This window comes from Lissotriton helveticus, chromosome 6 (genome assembly GCF_964261635.1).
Source record: "Lissotriton helveticus chromosome 6, aLisHel1.1, whole genome shotgun sequence".
NCBI lineage: Eukaryota > Metazoa > Chordata > Amphibia > Caudata > Salamandridae > Lissotriton > Lissotriton helveticus.
Window position 1 is genome coordinate 2,050,883,176 of NC_136067.1, and position 18,299 is coordinate 2,050,901,474.

At 44.5% G+C, this 18,299-nt stretch overlaps 1 protein-coding gene across 2 annotated transcripts in view; it reads right to left on the reverse strand.

Annotated features, from left to right (window-relative positions):
• Nucleotides 1–2,534: 2,534 nt before the first annotated feature.
• Nucleotides 2,535–18,299, reverse strand: part of EIF2B4 (eukaryotic translation initiation factor 2B subunit delta) — a 93,730-nt gene continuing 77,965 nt past the window's right edge. For both annotated transcript variants that reach the window (XM_078650101.1, XM_078650102.1), the window contains exons 10-13: nt 13,843–13,970; nt 13,106–13,283; nt 3,675–3,855; nt 2,535–2,801 (exon numbers count right to left, since the gene is read on the reverse strand). In XM_078650101.1, the coding sequence (XP_078506227.1) occupies nt 2,602–2,801; nt 3,675–3,855; nt 13,106–13,283; nt 13,843–13,970 (687 nt within the window). In that variant the 3' untranslated portion in view covers nt 2,535–2,601. The remainder of the gene's footprint in view (nt 2,802–3,674; nt 3,856–13,105; nt 13,284–13,842; nt 13,971–18,299) is intronic.

Genomic DNA, 18,299 nt, shown 5'->3' on the forward strand with positions numbered 1-18,299 from the left:
CCAAAAGTACTACCAGGTGGCACAGATACGGTATTTAGTGGAATGGTACCAACCAGAATCTGAAAAACACTGGCTTTTGCAAGACAAAGCAGCTGCAGTTACTTCCCTATGGAAGGTTCCCTTCCTTAAGAAACCCAATAGACCAAGAAACCTCTATCTCTCCCCTATCACGTAAGTGAGTATGAAGGCATGGGACTAAACTAGTGGTTAATTTGAGCCAGTGGTTTCCAGTGCTTGGCACCAGCACTTAATTGTCAACACCGCCACATGGAAGCGATATATGTAGGATATAGAGGTGAGCACAACAGCAGTTGTTTGCAATTTCAATATACATTAAATATGACTAATACCTGCCATCCACACTATTCTTATAGCTTTGGGGCCCTGGAACAGATAGTCTGGTTTGTCACACATGCAGGAACGTAATTGGTTAGTAGTTGTGTTGGTGCGGTCATTGACAAGAAGGGGCAGTGGGTGGTGCAAGTAGCAAGGCCACCTTACGAGGACCCCGGCTCGTATCTTTATTACAAATTAAGCACTGGACCAAACAAACATCAAATGTGGTCTTATCTCTTTCCCCTAACCTCTATTTGATAATCCTGACCTCACCCCAGGGCTGCATCGTAAGGCATTTACGGAATGGAGACGATCGGAATTTCAGGCGATGGGGCACATGATGGATGAGACTGAGGTGATCTCCTTCCAGCAATTGCGCGAAGATTTTACTCTCCCTGAATCAGAAAGACTGCAATACGTATAACTTCGCCGGGGAAAAGGCAGTGCAAAACAGGATGGCAAATCAGATAGAAACAAAGAAAGGCAAAAACAGGCAAAAAACTGGAAAAAGATAGAGGCAAAAACAGAAAGAGGACGGCACACACATAGCGAACTAGCAGAAGAGCAGGCTCTTCCTCTAGACCAGCAGGGATGAGGCGCAGGCAGGAGCCTGCCGGTGGAGGAGGGCCTCAAACACCTACCTGGATAACACGAACGCGCTAAGGGCAATGCCTTAACGGCGGAGGTGTGCGAGGAAAGGCAGTTACTCTGACCAGAAGGTCAGAGGTCTTGCTCCTCTGCCTACTGTCAACGAAATGTGATGCCATACCTGTGCACACCGTTTACACTAAATAAGGTATTGGATGAATCACAACCATTTAAAATTAAACCCAGACAAAACGGAACTTGTCTTAGATGGTGGTTCTCGAAACCTTTGGAACTCGAATTTTTGGCCTGCTGAGTTGGGGATGTCACCTTCACCCTCGACCTCAGCAAAGAGCCTCGGAGTCACAATCGACAGTGATCTGTCTTTGAAGTCACAGATCGGGTCTGTAGTCTCCACATGTTTTTTTCAGCTTCGGAAGATCAGGAAAACCAGTAGATTCCTAACTTTTGAAGCTCTTAGCCAGGACGTTCTTTCTGCGGTCATCTCTCACATTGATTATGCAAACTCGCTCTACTTTGACCTTCCGGTTCTCTTAACAAGAAGATTACAAATGGTACAAAACCAGGCAGCTAGACTGATCAACCAGCAGCCGAGGTAGTGCCACATCACTCCTCTAATGAGGAAGCTACACTGGCTACCAGTAACACAACACAGTGCTTTTAGGATTAGTTGCTTCATCTTTAAATTCATATATGGCCCCTGACTGGGATGTGTATCTACCTTCATCCAGAGATATACCTCTGCCCGGAACCTGAGGTCAACCCATCTTATCCTCCTGGTCATCCCCACCTTTAAAAGGAAAAGACTAGGTGGCTCTAGATTTGCTGTTCTGGCCCCTCGTTTTTGGAACTCACTCCCCTCCAACATCAGAGTCTCATCGTGTTACCTTCAATTTAGGAGGCTTCGAAAAACTTGGTTGTTCTCCCAAGCTTATGAATGAATGAATGAGCTGCAGGATATTCCTTCTAACCAGCGCCACGAGACCGTATGCTGTACGTGCCCTCTACAAACATTTTAGTACCATATTTTCTTTCTGTACCGAGTAGTTCAGCGTTTAAACTTAAATGCGATTGATGATGTACCAAGGAAGATTTTGTATTTAAATGCAATACCACAATCCTGCTCATTTCTTCCTTCTTTTCCAAAAAAATACATCTATAATTTTTACTTACTAGCAATACTAGCAGGTCTATATCGTTCCTTCTTGCTTTTTAGGCATACCTTAATTATTTTTTTCCAATGGAAAATACTTGTCCTTTTTCTTGTGTGGACTACAAATATGTTAATGAATGTTGAGCATCATACTCCTAGATACTTGTACATAGCTATTTGGTAAATCAGTCTGTTCCTCAGTGCACATGAACTTGCATGCACTAAAGTACTCCATTTCACTCATTGCTTTCGTGTACAGCAGGCAGCCCACTAGTAAATCTGGATTGCTGTGGGTAGAGCATTAGAAACCTTTGTAGTAAATTTCATAGCCCATTGGGTACAAGGCCTAAGAGGATGGGTATGAACGTTCTTTCTGAAAGATGTGTGGGGGAACATTATTAGCTCAAGCTCTTCACTGATGTTAAACAGACAGATAGGAAACTTTATGCAATAAGTTTATTCAGGTAAAATACACAATACTCCTCTTCCCCTTGCCATCATTCCTACTACTGTTCCACATTCTTAACCCGCAGGATCACTGGCACCGAGGTACATGGAATCATCCCCAGGTCTGTAATGACAAGGTCTACAAAATCGGGTGGCGTTACGTCATAAACAAGATTCAGGAGGTGCAAGGATGTGTTACTGTTCCAGCTTTCCAGGGGGGCTTTCCCATTCCGGGTCAAAATCAGGTCATCGGGGTCATCTACAAAAAAGAAATATACCATTAGAACTATTTCTCTGATTTTAGAAGGATCCTCACAAAATGACAGTCATAATTGTCATGAAAATGTGGAGAGTTTACTTTTATATTGTGGGCTGATGAAAATCTGTCTTTGTAAAAGATCAACAGTAAACTATTCCTAGGACCCACATTTATGTATTCGGGCAGTAGTATTGTGTGAAGGGCTGGGAGAGACTAGTGACCTGCCTGCGACTCCAACCCGTAATACATTTTCATTTCTGTTCATTTAAACTTCCAGCAGACGACCCAAGATTAATGTCTATCACAACCTAAAGTTCCACACTTCAGTGTTAGTCCATCGCCAAACACAAAGTTGAGTAGACATCCTATGGGAAAATAATTCACGATTGTGTCATAAAATTAGCCCTTCAAGCTTCTCTCTCAGGCACATGGATTTGGCTCTCCATTCATTTAGACAAACTGATTAAATTAATTGAAAACTTGGTGACTTGAAAGTTTTCTTTGTTAGAAAGGTTGAAACATGCAAAACTGAAACCTGTCCAGGTCCAGCTTCAACTTAAATACCAAGGAGAAGCAGAAGTCTACAAATTCTGAAGAGAAACAACCTTATATTACAAAGCAGACACATTTACATTATCAAAAAGGATCCACACTTACTGCAAATAGAACAAATGTGAGACTATGTCGCCACCGCAACATTAAACATTTTGCTGGTTGTTCTAGATCTTAACATCTACAGGCCACGACAACTATGCAGAGCACCTACTCCGCTTACATCATCAATTCTCTACAACGTATAAATATTAGTCCTAGTGAATTAGCCCCATTGCATTCCCCTATTATTGTTATAGAAAGATCACACGGATCCCATACCAAGTTCATTGGAGACGAAGGAATCTGTCTGCACTCGCTCACAAAACTTGTAGGTTTCACAGCACACTAGGACTGGGACATTGTGTGCTTTGGCCACCAGTGCAATCTGGGATGTGCCCAGTCGAGACATAACATAGCCGTTGGCCAGCAGGGCATGTGCTCCCAGGAGAACCTTAGAAACCTGTACAAAGAGAAAGAAATGCATCATTATTTAAATAATCTCCTAATGGGAACAACTGTGCGCTCCTTTCCTAAACAAGCAATTAAATTGTTCAAAACATTTTTAGGATATGTATGCAGCTATTCCTATTAAAGTGTTTCCATTTATATTCTAGGCTATGCATGTTGCAATGCAAGTGAAAATATTTGAATAGCAAAGAACCAGCATTTGCTGGTTTTGTGTTTGGAAAGAGATTCATGGAGGAACCTACTTCAAGGATACTGTTGTGTCAGAAGATCCAACACACTTGTATCTCACCTTTTCAGATTAGCTATGAAATGGGAACCTAAAGTTCTGCATCGTAGGATCCTCGCTGATAATCCTAAACACAGAATATTCCCATGCATCGATGGGGCCCCGAAACACTTTATCTTCAAATCTTGAAAAACTCATTAGTGGGAGGTAAAACCTCAGTCTTCATAGTGTACAGCTACCTCCAATATGGAATGGCGGGCCTGCTTTTTGACTGACATTTTTTGTCTTATAAAATTATCTGATCAATGTAAAAAAAAACAACCACATTGCAACACCAGACAACAAGGCAATCCTAAACCGAATTAGAAACACTTCCACTGAGCACCAGCAGAGACACAAATGGAAGTAAAAAACAGAGCATGTCAGGTCAAGAGTTCACAGAATGTAAGACATAAAATACTCTGTTATAGCATGTGCTGTACTGGCAGTTTGCGTCACAGCCTCAATTCTTTTTTCCGGCTCATGCTTAAAGTGTCTGAGAACACTCTCTGGGTTACTGTATCCAGTTTATTCTTTAACTTTTCAGTCTGAAAGTTAATTCCTCTTGCAACATCTTTGAGGTTATATTACATTTTTTTCACCATTTTTCATCAAGAGTAGTGATTTATTTTCACCATTTTTCATCGAATGATTTATTTTTCAGCATGCCTTCACTCTTTGTGAAGTGCCCTGCATTTGGGCGATAAAAGGCCTCTTCAGACCCACATTCGGTGTGTGTAGCCTGCCTGCCTCTCACTGTTAAGTGTGTGTGAATTTTGTCAAAAAATGTCTTACAGCCCAAAAAGATCGAGAGGGCCTCAGCTTGAGAGGCAAATTGGAGAACTTATGCCTGGGGGGAGAGGGAGGAGGGGGTGGGGGTAGAAAACAAGGAAAAGGACAGAGAAGGGCCTCCTTCTTCTGAAACAAGACCATCTCACTCTAAACAATCCCATAGAGGAAGATCCAGTGAGAGAAGACATAAAAACACAGTCATTATCATTCTGGTCATTCTCATCTTTCTAGAGAACACTGGTCGACGTCGAGACAGCCGTTAGCACCAGCGTGCGCCGTTAAAGGAGCACCCGCCGACAATGACTCCTGGGGTACCACTGAGTTTACCTTCGGCATCATTTCCTGTTCAGATCGTGAGATTGTCGACTGCGGAGCACTAAACACCGATGTAGCAATGTTCAACTTCGAGAAGATCAGTTTCTATGAGGTCGACGTCAGGGTCGCCGTTGAGACACTTGACGTCAAGAAGATAGATGTTTGAGACAATCAAAAGTTTCAATGTTTTGGATTTCTGACTTGCTTTAGCCATGACAATTGAGGAGCTAGACCAACCTTGATAATTCGTCACAATGATCCTGTTCTGCTACACCATCCTCCTCTTGATTTGCCTCCAAGACCTATTTCACCTTTTAAGTATGATACCTCGTCCTGTAACATCAAAACCAAGACCTACACCAACAGGGTTCTCCTCGTACTGAAGGCCATCCACAGTATTCCACACCAAGACATGCAAAGCTAACGAAACGTAAAAGAAGAACATGTTCTCAGCTCCATCGCGGACTAGAACTTTTTCCTCCGATTCATACCCCACCTACACTTCTCCAGCAGTATCACCCTTAAGAACATCTCTAGTAGATGGCATTTTGACATTTCAAGATGTTTTAGTCAGAGGATCTAAAACTGAATACACAATTACAAACGCCACAAGCCTCAGTTTCTGTTATAGTGGAAATACTACAACGAAGGGCTTCATCAAGACCCACCTTACCCTTGGTTTCGGGTTTTGCAGAGCATGCGGAAGAAAAATTCCTTTCTCCATTCACATTTAAAGGGGCAACTCCTCTGCTTCATAAGAAATACAGAGCCTAAGAACAAGACCATATATATCCGAGGCAAGACCCTAAGGTTGATTCAGTCATAGTTTCTGCAGTTAGGAAGAAACATCTTTCGGGTCCAGAGACTTAGGTCACTCCCGAAAAGGAAAGCTAAAGATTGGATGCAGTGGGGAGAAAAATGTGTAACTCTGCAGCTGGTACTTTTAAAAACTCCAGTGCGTCTGCCCTATTGGCTAGAAAGGACAGAGCCTTAAGCAAATCATTGACAGCGTTAGCAGATGATCCACCAAAGGACAAGAAACGGGATTTCAGGGAAATCGTACAAGGTGGCCAAACTGTTTCAAACCAATCCATCAGTGCAGCCATAGATGAGGCAGATTTGGTGGTTACACGGTTCTGTAACTGAATATCTCTCTGTAGATTATCATGGCCCAGACTGACTTAAACCAGACAATCAAAAATTATGAACCTCCTTTTCACCAGTGCTGTTCTTCCTGGTCCACATCCTCCTAGACCTCTCCGCGGCGTTCGACACTGTTTGCCACCGCACCCTAGTGCAGCGCCTCAGGAACGTCGGAATCCGAGAGAAAGCACTGGAGTGGATCATCTCCTTCCTCGCTGGAAGGACACAGAGAGTCCGCCTACCACCGTTCAGATCTGCAGCCACGGAAGTCATCTGCGGCGTTCCTCAGGGCTCCTCGCTCAGCCCCACCCTCTTCAACGTCTACATGAGCCCCCTGGCGGCCATCGCACGCCAGCACAACCTCAACATCATCTCCTACGCCGACGACACCCAGCTGATCCTCTCCCTGACCAACAACCCCGCAGCCGCCAGAACCAACCTCCACGAAGGGATGAAAGACGTAGCCGAGTGGATGACGACCAGCCGCCTGAAACTGAACTCAGACAAGACGGAAGTCCTCATCCTGGGCTCCTCGCCCTCCGCCTGGGACGACTCCTGGTGGCCCCCCGCCCTGGGCACCGCACCCAAACCGACAGACCACGCACGCAACCTGGGCTTCATCCTGGACTCCTCCCTCTCCATGACCAGACAAGTCAACGCCGTCTCCGCATCCTGTTTCAACATCCTGCGCATGCTACGGAAGATCTTCAGGTGGATCCCCACCGAGACCAGGAAGACGGTCACCCAGGCCCTCGTCACCAGCCGACTAGACTACGGCAACGCCCTCTACGCCGGAACCACCGCCAAGCTCCAGAAGAGACTCCAGCGGATCCAGAACGCCTCAGCCAGACTCATCCTCGACATCCCCCGACGCAGCCACATCTCCGGACACCTGAGAGACCTGCACTGGCTCCCCGTCAACAAGAGAATCACCTTCCGTCTCCTCACCCACGCACACAAAGCCATACACAACCAAGGCCCGAGCTACCTCAACAACCGCCTCAACTTCTACGCTCCCAAACGCCACCTCCGATCGACCAACCACGCCCTCGCCGCCGTCCCCCGCATCCAAAGAGCGACAACAGGAGGAAGGTCCTTCTCCTACCTGGCCGCCAAGACCTGGAACACCCTCCCTACCGACCTCCGTCTGACCCAAGACCACCTCTCCTTCAGGAAGAAGCTCAAGACCTGGCTGTTCGAGCAGTAGCGCCCCCCCCCCCCCCCCCCAAGCGCCTTGAGACCCTCCGGGTGAGTAGTACGCTCTATAAATGCCTTGATTGATTGATTGATTGATCCACACACTGAAGAAAAAATAGAAAGAATGAAAAAAGAAGCAAAACACTAAAAACTAGGTTTGGAGGAGAGGAAAATATTTTACTGTCCCCATTACTATCGCTGGGACTACAGAATTCAAGCCAGACAGAGGGTTCCATCCACTCAATGGTCTTTCCATTCCCAGCCTCAAGGTCGCCAACAACTAGATCAGCAACAGAAATTCCAATCTAGGAATAACATCCACAGAGGACAACAAACACACCGGCAATTCTCCTCCAAAACTAAACCGGCTTCAACACAGAGAAAATCACTATCCCTCTCTCTTCCATAGCCTGCTCCGGTTGGAGGGAGTGTCTCGCATCACTAATCAGAATGGAAGTTAATAACCATGGACAAATTCAAAATGGGTACTCCATCCAATTTAAACATCCGCCTCCTGCAATACTTCCAAAATCAGCAGCAAAACACCAATTTAAAAAAGGAGGTGCTATGCTCACTCCAAAAACAAGCTAAAGAACCAGTTCCCTTTTCATGAAGAGGGAAAGGTGTCTATTCCAGATATCTTTTGGTACCCAAAAAAGGCAAACAAATGGAATTCAGACCTATACACAACCGAAGGCTGGCAAACAAGTTGGTCAAAAGTCATACTTGTGCCCTTGCCACCCCCCATTTTTTGCTGACAGGTTCTAGTGGTAACTGACGGACTGTCCCTGGGCCAGTGTTATACTGAAAAGATACTAGGAATACAGTGAAAACACCTAAATACACTAGGGAACACTATGGGTTAGGGTACTCCTATGATTGGCATGACTTCATCTAAAAGGCCCTAGAACATAATAGGGCAGGGGGATCAAAATGACCTTTAAGTCCCTAGTATATAATAGGGCATGGCAGTTTAGAGGCCGCAGTCCTTTCTGCACTTGCGTGTGTGCACTGCTGAGCCCTGAAGTCAGATTAAAAGCAGTCGTAAGTTGCAGGACTGCTTTTAAAATGCAAATTGTGCCCAAACTCAACTTTTGTGTTTGGGGCACTTAAAAATTAATAAAACTACAATGCTTTGGCATATTAGGTACCCCCAGGTGTCCCAGGAGTGGGGGGTCAGGTATTTATAAAAAGGGCCCCTATAAAATAAGTTATATATGTCCTGGGTTTAGTGAAATTCCACATCTCACTCCCCACATTTTGGTAAAGTGCTTCCCAAAATCGACTTTTGTGCTAGCAGCCCTGTGGAGTGAGGATCTGCAATATTTGTACATATTCAGAGCCCCTTAAGTGTGCTCTAGGTGTTCCAGGGGTGGGAGGGGGGAGGGGGTCTGTATATTTATGCAGGGTCCTTATAAAAAAGATGTTTTATAAACCCTGGTAGTGGAGTAATTGCCCAGCTCAATTTCCCTATTGCAGATCCCCGGCCACACAGGTTGACATGGTAAGAAGTTATTGAGTAATAAATAAAGGAAGGGGTGTCATTAAAATACAATTCAAGGACTCAGTAGAATGGTATTGATAAATCCAATATGTTTTTGTTGAATTTATCCTAAAATGTATTGACAGGAAGTTATAAGACTTTCTTGTTTGTAAGCCAAAATTCAGCCTTTTAGTGTTCGGACCTGATTGGCCAGTGGATTAGCCAGGCTGCTTTGAAGAGGTGATAAATGATCCCTGGGGTTAGGGAGCCATTCTGGGAGGTGACTGTGCTAGGTTTAGGAATGCCAGGGTAAGAAGTAGTAAATAATGTTCTTCAAAGGAAAGAGGGGACACTAAGCTGGAAACTTGATTTGCAACATCAGGATCTCCAGGAATAAAGAGTGGGCTCCGTGGAAGCTACAGGTTAACAGGGCTTACCTGCATCAACTTTACCAAGAGTATCCTGCCTTAAGTGTATCCAGTGGACTTTTAAGGGTGCTGTGAATGTGTATTGTGAGAATTGTGTTCCCAACCTTTCAAGGACCATCTTGGAGATTCCAGACCTTTGGACTGTGTTTTGGACACTTTGAACACTCCCTAAATTCGGCCTGCTGGAGGAGGCTGCACGATGTCTGGTGAGAAAATCTCCAGAAAAGGTAAACTCTTGACCGGGGCCTCCCACTTAGTGTATCCGACTAGGGCTCCATCGCAGTCAGCCTCAAAACTTGACTTTGTCCCGGTCAGAGGCGACCAAATGTCCACTAATGGTTTCTAAGCACTAGAAAGTATTTAATCTTTAAAACTTCATCACTCTAGTTCCCTACAGTGGATATTTTTCGTATTGGTATAAATTTAAAGATAAAAATATTTCCTATTGATATAAATTGGTGATGGATTTTTCTTGCGTTGGACTGGAAAGACTTCTTCGAAGAAAATCAATTTTCAAACATCCGGTCCAAACACTAGATGGCAGGAGTAGGCAAAGCATGTGAATCTACAGCTCTACATGTCAAGAACATGATGCTTACTGGATAAGTAACAGATATTTTTCAGAGCTGCCTGGCCTAGCAAATAATCTGCTGTTACGTATTCATGCAAACAGTAGTGTTTAGTAAACATGTGAACTGATTTCCATGTGGTTGCTTTACAAATTTCTGTAATTGGAAAAATGTTAATCAAGGTGACCGATGTAGTCTTACTACGTGTAGAACAAGCTCTAGATTTAGCTGGAAGAGGTTTGTAAGCTAATTGATAGCTACAGGTTATGCAGGATACTATCCATCTGGCTATAGTTTGTTTTGATGAAGTCATACTAGTTTTCAAGGGTCCATAATTTTTTGAACAAATTAGTTTTACGGATTTCTTTAGTTCTATCCCAAAAAAACTTTAGAACTCACTGCACATCTAAACAATGCAGAGTTCTTTCTGCTGGTGAAGAAGGGTTGGTGAAAAATGTTGGGAGGTAAATTGTTTGATTAATGTGAAAATCTGAGACGACTTTTGCCAAAAAAGGAGGATGGGTTCTCAAAACTACTCTATTCTTGTGAAAACTAGTAAATGGTTCCACAGAAGATAGAGCTTGCAGCTCGCTAACTCTTCACACCGATTAATAGCTACAAGAAAAGCTAACTTTCAAGTCAGATGCTACATTGAGGCTTTATGTATGGGCTCAAAATGAGAAGCCATTAATTTAGATAACACCAAGTTTAATTCCAATGGAGGAGCAGGTTGTCGGATGCACTCTTATAGAGTCGAATTGTAGTTTGAATCGAGCCAGATTAAGTAAAAAAAAGGCAAGATTATATTTTCTTGGCATTTAATTGGATCATTATTTTTTTGAAGGCACCAGATGACAAATCTTTTCCATTTAAAAGCATATGATGTTCTTGTGCATGGTCGTCTTGCTTCCTTAAGGGTAGTCCTACAGGCCGGCATAAGAAGGAGCAAACCTGGAGCCCATGGCTGTCCCCTGTAACTGATGGTACCACTGGCCGTCATGTAAAAAGTAATTTTTGAGAGGATTAAGTCCATCATGTCGAGTATCATGCAGTTATATTCATAATGGTCAGCTCCCTCTTTAGCCAAAAAGTAACGAGCTGCCAGTAATCCAAAATCTTTTCGTTTACATGCACACAAACTAGTCACATCAAATGTCACTAACTGTAACTCATCGGTCCAGGGAAATTCATTAAATTTCACTAGAATGTCCTAGCTATCCTTGATGTACGATGGTAAGTTCTCACATGTCTTTGTAATCGAATATCAACGAACTCTGAAAGTTCTTTAGTGGGGGACCCTACACCAGAAACAATTGGTCGACCTGGGGGGAAGACAACCCCCTTAACCTGTTCAGTGCTAATGACAAGGTGAACTCGTCATGTATAATGGGATTCAATAAATGTTAGCATTGAAGGGACCTTTGATAATATATAAATACATGGAAATCTTCCTTGTCCTACCATTAGATACCGATATTCGGCATCAGGCAGTAAGCATGCATCCCTCCATTCTCTCAATTTCATATTCATGAGTAATATGAGCGCGCCAGTCGGATTGCCCTTGAAAATGGAGAGTTTGTAGAAACGCATACAGAAACAATACCATAGAGGGTAGAGTGGATTGCGCACCGAGGGGAACCCCGAAGAACGGTTTTCGAACCAGAGCGCAGAAATATACGTCCGTACCCGAAGGCGGAAAAAAACTATTTAACAATGGATTTGATGCCCAAGCGCACTCGCACCAAAAGTAGGAGTCCCCTTAAATCGTGACTGGAAAGACTTCTTCGAAGAAAAACAAGTTGCAAACATCCGGACCCAACAATAGATGGCAGGAGTATGCAAAGCATGTGTATCTACAGCACACATGCTTCGAACATCTATTTAATTAGAGCAATTCTTTCTTGCCTCACACCTGCTTTCTACATCCATAATTGGTGTTAACTTTCATATCACATTGTATTGACTTCAGCGAGCTAGGGAAATGCGTGCTATTCTATTCTGTGTTTATGAGTATCAATGAGGAGCCTACGATGCAGAAGGATAAGTTACTTATATTCCTAGTTGTGAATTGTGGGTATTTTCACTGAAGTCATAAACAACCCTCCCTCCTCCCCAGTTATCAATACACTTGTTATATATGGACCTTTTTTCTACACATTGTACCGCTTTTCAAAAAGAACCAAGGCTGTGAGGCAAACTGCCAGTGCAGTGTTTGCTGGGAAGGGAAGGTGCTAGCTCCTCAAAGTAAAAATGTATCTTTTCTTACAGTCAGTGAACTCTTGAGCAGACAGGCTCCTTTTTAAACTAATTTTCTTTCTCTGCAGGTGCTCAATGGAAGTATTTCGAATTCAACTCTGGGTTGCCTTGTTGTCAGGGGGTGCAATGTGTTTATCATATTCTGATTCGATTGGCTCCATGTCCGAAGGCACAGGCAGACATCAGAAACAAATTGGTGGTGGTGCACATATGGGGGCCTGACATCACATCTGGGGTGGGATGCATCCAATACAGAGCCACATAACACCACCTGCCGATGTGCAAGGGAACTGCTACCAAAAGGCTTACAGATCCAGTCTCGCACCTGGGGAAATTCACAATGTGAGGAATCTGCAGTTAGTGTTTCTACCAGAAAATGCATTCCCAAAGGTAAGTAGCTTGTGCTTCTGACCCCGTAGCCACTAGCACAGACTGTGGCCACAACATACTTCTGTCCCTACCAGAACTGGGAAAGATTTCACCTACAACACATGAAACAACAATGACGGCCTTCCCTGCCCAAGCCATCTCACTTTTGGGACAAGAATGTGGAGGGCTTAGTTGGGGACAGTAGACAATGCATTATTTTAAATGTGAAAAACTGCCATGTCCAAAAATAGAGGTTATTGTAGTCCTTGTTGTGAGTGCAAAAGCACTTTCAGGAAATAGAACACCCACACTAAAATTCCACACTCCACTACAATTTTCCTCACCATTAACAGAACTCAGAAACATAACTTGCCTTGCACAGCTCAGAAAAACATATGGCATGTGCCCTGTGTTATTGCACTCACCTCGGGCAGGATGTATGATATGGCTGTAATCATCACGTAGGTGCAATGGATTCCTTGCCGCACGAGTCTGCGGAGTGTTTCTCGCCCTTCCAAACGTGGCCGACTGTCTGCCACAATCACGCGGAATTTCCGTCCTTGGGAATGAGCATCACACAATGTATAGTTCACCAGGGATGAGCTGGACAGGACAAGATTAGTGTGAAAGGAGTGTTCACTCTTTAAAATCTTATTGAGCTTCATCATTACACTTTCATTCTACCCACTTTTACCTACCTGCTTAATAGCATGCTCAGCCACGTCACACGTCACACCCTTCACAGCAGAGCTCTAATCCATATATTCTCTTGCAGCACTTATTTCATCCAGCTATCACTTCTATTGTGATAAGTAATGCTCACTCAGTCATGTGAACAGTCCCTGCTCTGTTCCCCCAGCTGAAACCTCTGTGTAAGCTCTCTCTCGTCAATCATTGCTCCATCACTGTTCATGTTCGAGCACTTCCTATCTTACTACTGTTCCGATCCATACCCGGAGGCAATCTGCACTTTAAAAGCCTCATGTTTTTTACTCCATGTTCGTTCAATCTTTCTTTATGTCCCTTCTTCCTCATTTGCTTCCATATTTATCGGAGTCAATCCCTCACCCTACATCTAGGAACGCCTAGCGCCTAAGAAAAGAAGCAGCAAGCGCCTTTAGGGGCTGGAGCAGTCATTCCCCACACATTGAACAACACTTACCAACCAAACACCAGGATTACATCTTGGTCACTGATTTTCTCTAAGGCATATTTAGAGATGGCTTTTGATGCTAGAACAATCTTCTCCCTGATGTACTCTTGGATTGATTCTTGAAGTATTCTTTTTGCCTACACAAAAAGGAAGAAGAAATTTTGGGAGCTATCAAGGACTAACGCTAGCCCTGACAATTTCCACATTGCCTCTATACATTTGGAAACCTCTCTGGGCGCATACTTCAAACAAGCATTGGCATAGCCAATAGGTTTCGCCTTTGGGACCTTATAAGTGTTTAGCCATGAAACACTTAAAGTTGTTGCACCAAGGATATTGTACTGGATAACTAAACACTTAGAAGTTCCCAAAGGGGAGTCCTATTGGCTATGATAATGCTTGTTTTTTTTAAAAGGACAAGCAGTGCTATCAAGCTCCGGCTGCCACTTAATCCACCACATCCCGCGTAGATACTGCCGCCATCTTTGAATGGTTTTAAAGCCAATTCAAAAGCGGTCGCCAGTGTATGTGAATCCTTATCTCAACTGTGAGACTGTTCTCCTGCTTCCCAATTCTATTAAATACAAATTATGTAAGAAGAACATCCCTTTCTGAGCTGCACGGCTCATCCTACCCACGTTTCACACACAGACTTGAAATACTGATAGTTTGGGCTTCCCGGAATTCAACTGGTTGAGAAGTGGAGAGTGGTAGAGAGGTAGAGAGAGAGGTAGAGGTAGAGAGAGGTAGAGAGAGGTAGAGAGTTAGAGAGAGAGTTAGAGAGTTAGAGAGAGGTAGAGAGGGGTAGGGAGAGAAGTAGGGTAGAGGGGTAGAGAGAGGGGTAGAGAGAGGGGTAGGGGTAGAGGGAGAGGTAGAGAGAGAGGTAGGATAGAGAGGTAGAGAGAGAGCAGTAGAGAGAGAGCAGTAGAGAGAGAGCAGTAGAGAGAGAGCAGTAGAGAGAGAGCAGTAGAGAGAGAGCAGTAGAGAGAGAGCAGTAGAGAGAGAGCAGTAGAGAGAGAGCAGTAGAGAGAGAGCAGTAGAGAGAGAGCAGTAGAGAGAGCAGTAGAGAGAGCAGTAGAGAGAGCAGTAGAGAGAGCAGTAGAGAGAGCAGTAGAGAGAGCAGTAGAGAGAGCAGTAGAGAGAGCAGTAGAGAGAGCAGTAGAGAGAGCAGTAGAGAGAGCAGTAGAGAGAGCAGTAGAGAGAGAGTTAGAGAGAGGTAGAGAGAGGTAGAGAGAGGTAGAGAGAGGTAGAGAGAGGTAGAGAGAGGTAGAGAGAGGTAGAGAGAGGTAGAGAGAGGTAGAGAGAGGTAGAGAGAGGTAGAGAGAGAGGTAGAGAGAGAGGTAGAGAGAGAGGTAGAGAGAGAGGTAGAGAGAGAGGTAGAGAGAGGTAGAGAGAGGTAGAGAGAGAGGTAGAGAGAGAGGTAGAGAGAGGTAGAGAGAGGTAGAGAGAGAGGTAGAGAGAGAGGTGGGTAGAGAGGGGTAGAGAGGGGTAGAGCGAGAGGTAGAGCGAGAGGTAGAGCGAGAGGTAGAGCGAGAGGTAGAGCGAGAGGTAGAGCGAGAGGTAGAGCGAGAGGTAGAGCGAGAGGTAGAGCGAGAGGTAGAGCGAGAGGTAGAGAGGTAGCGAGAGGTAGAGGGGTAGAGAGAGGGGTAGAGGGGTAGAGAGAGGGGTAGAGGGGTAGGTGGGGTAGAGGGGTAGAGAGAGGTAGGATAGAGGGGTAGAGAGAGGTAGGATAGAGGGGTAGAGAGAGGTAGGATAGAGGGGTAGAGAGAGAGAAGGGGAGATGTAGAGAGAGATTTAGAGAGGGAGAGAGAGGGAGAGAGAGAGGGAAAGAGAGGGAGAGAGAGAGAGAGGGAGCGAGAGAGAGGTAGAGAGAGAGATGTAGAGAGAGCGGCCGAGCAGCTGGCTGGAAATACAGAGGGCTGCTGGTAAATGTGCACCCAGTAGTACGAATGTACTATGTGCTCTGGTGAGTCCGGAGTCCCCGCGCCCTGGCACTTACGATGCAACCATTTAGAATCATGGCACTCCCCGCCCAGATATCAGTGGTCCGACAAGAGGGGCACTCATACCATGGGGAAAACATTGTCCCACTTGTGATACTTGAGGCCATGGGTGGACAAGAACTGAGCACACTACTGTTATGAACTTTAATGCTTTGTGCCGTGCTCCTCCCGCTTCTCTCTTCAACCCCTCCCCCTCTCTCTCCCTGCTGTCCCTACCCCAAGCACTGGGGATATTGTTGTACCGTTGTTTATACCCAAATGTCAATAAAAACATTTAAGGAGTGGGATGTGCACCCAGCAGTAGATGCTGACGAATGAGGCAAAAATAAATAAATATAAAGAGAAAGAAGCAAATTAAAGGAAACCTATAAGAAAATGTAAAATAAAAGGACTCAACCAGAAGCCTGGCAGTGAAGGGAACCCCGTTTAGGCATAACACTGACTCAGCAAGAGAGCACATGGCTTAAATGGGCTTCCTTGTGCTCCATGCTGGATGCAGTGGAGGGCAGAAGCAAATGTTAATGACACTGGAATAGACCAATGGTTGTTGAAGGTTCACCCAAGTCCCATAAAGGATGTACATTTAACTATGCATGTATGCTTTGTAATGGTTTTATCACAAAAGCCCAGCAGACGTCCAAATGTTGTCAACATGACTCCCCTAACGTACTCTTGCATATTGGTTCCAGTATATCACCAATCCTAACAAATTTGTCTGTTTTCTGTGCAATTATTTCTTCTCCCTATTTAGGAAGAAGAAACATAGAAAAGGCAAGGTCGTTCTTAAATTACCATCACAAGAGACGCACGTTTTATAAGTAATCGTCCATGGCCACACCCTGTTGAGTGGCGCTGCCATCAAGCTCATAATTAAGAGGGATGCCACCATTTATCAAGTTGCCAGAGTTCAGATACATATGTACATTATGTCAACAACAAACAGTGGCATAGCCAATAGGTCTCGCTTTTGGGACCTATTGGCTTTGCCAATGCTTTCAAACTCTCAGATACCGCTCACCATGGAAAATAAAGAGGAGGGAAAAAAGTCTATGCCACCAGCTGTGTCATTTTGTAGGAGTGCGCACCGATCACACACACGCCTACAAAATGACACAAACGTATTTTTTTCTTTTTGTTTGCAGATTAGAGTTGGTGCAGTTAAAAAAAAAAAAGTAAGTAACATGAGCCAATGGTGATAAGAACGCCATGAGGGGGCGAATATGGTTGGAAAAGCAATACAGAGGACGTAATCAAGGAGGGTGTGGAAACAGCAGAAGTGCACGGGAAGCATCAAGAAGGGCAGGTGGAAGCAATAGGGGTGTATGTGATAGGAAGCAACACGGGGCACGGGTGAGGGGGCAACTCAGAGTCACATGGAGGGGGTAGAGAGAATGATGGAGAGCACAATCGGAGTGAAAGGCGCCCCAGGAAGGCAGCTCAAATGGAGAAGCTGTATAAAAGTGATAGCATACATAAGAGAGGCTTGAAGGACAACGTTGTGGAAAATTGTGTTATGAAAAGAAATGTGCTGAGAGAAGGGGATAAACGCTGAATGGTCAACACATATGCACTCTTGGAATGCTTAGGAAAAGTGTGGTTTGTGTTTTTTACAGTTAGGATATTCATGGTTAGAAATGAAACCTGCACATAGAAGTATATGAAGTGCATTACAGGAAAAGTTTTACAACTAAAGAGTGCACAGGAGAGTAAGTGGAACGACAAATCTCTATAAAAAACTATAAACGCATTGAGAGTAGCACAAAGCAAAAAGGTGTTGAAAGTAAAACTTTTCTGGCGCTTGAAATAAGTGTGCGCGCCTCGTGCTGAAAGTTAAAACAATAAATAAATAAAGGCGTGCAGGCTGCAGCAGTAGGGACGTCAGAGAGGGAGAGAGAGGCAGATGGGTGCACCCACGAGTGGTGTGCGCGCGTGCTCGGGAGAGCAGTCTTCACTTTTTCAAGCACTGCACTCGTGCTTGTGGCGCGTTGTTGCTCGCTCCCGCAAGGTGGATGCCGCCACGAGTGCAGTGCTTGAAAAAGTGAAGAGCGACAGCTAACTGCCCTCCTACGCAGCGCGCATGCACGCTGCGTAGGCGAGACCTAAAAAGGCTTCTTTGTGGGTCTTTAGAGGTATGCAATAGTTTGCATTTCAATTCTGATGTTGTCCCTTAAACAGGAAAAGTGAAGAAATAAAATCGAAGCATTCCGACAGAATGGAACCTGAATGGACTATTCAATGGAAGTTAGCCATTTAGCAGTAATGTGGAGTAGAAAGAGGATGCCTGACTCCTGAGCAATCATAGGTTGTGTTTCACAACATCAATAGGTTTCTGCAGCAGCCATATGTTCTTTTACTCAGAGCAACTCAAGGTAAGTGGTGTTTGTATTTTGGATCACCTTCCTTTGCTGTGTGTCCTCAAGGTTCTGCAAGCATTCGGACAGATTATGTTGCTCTTCTATTTGC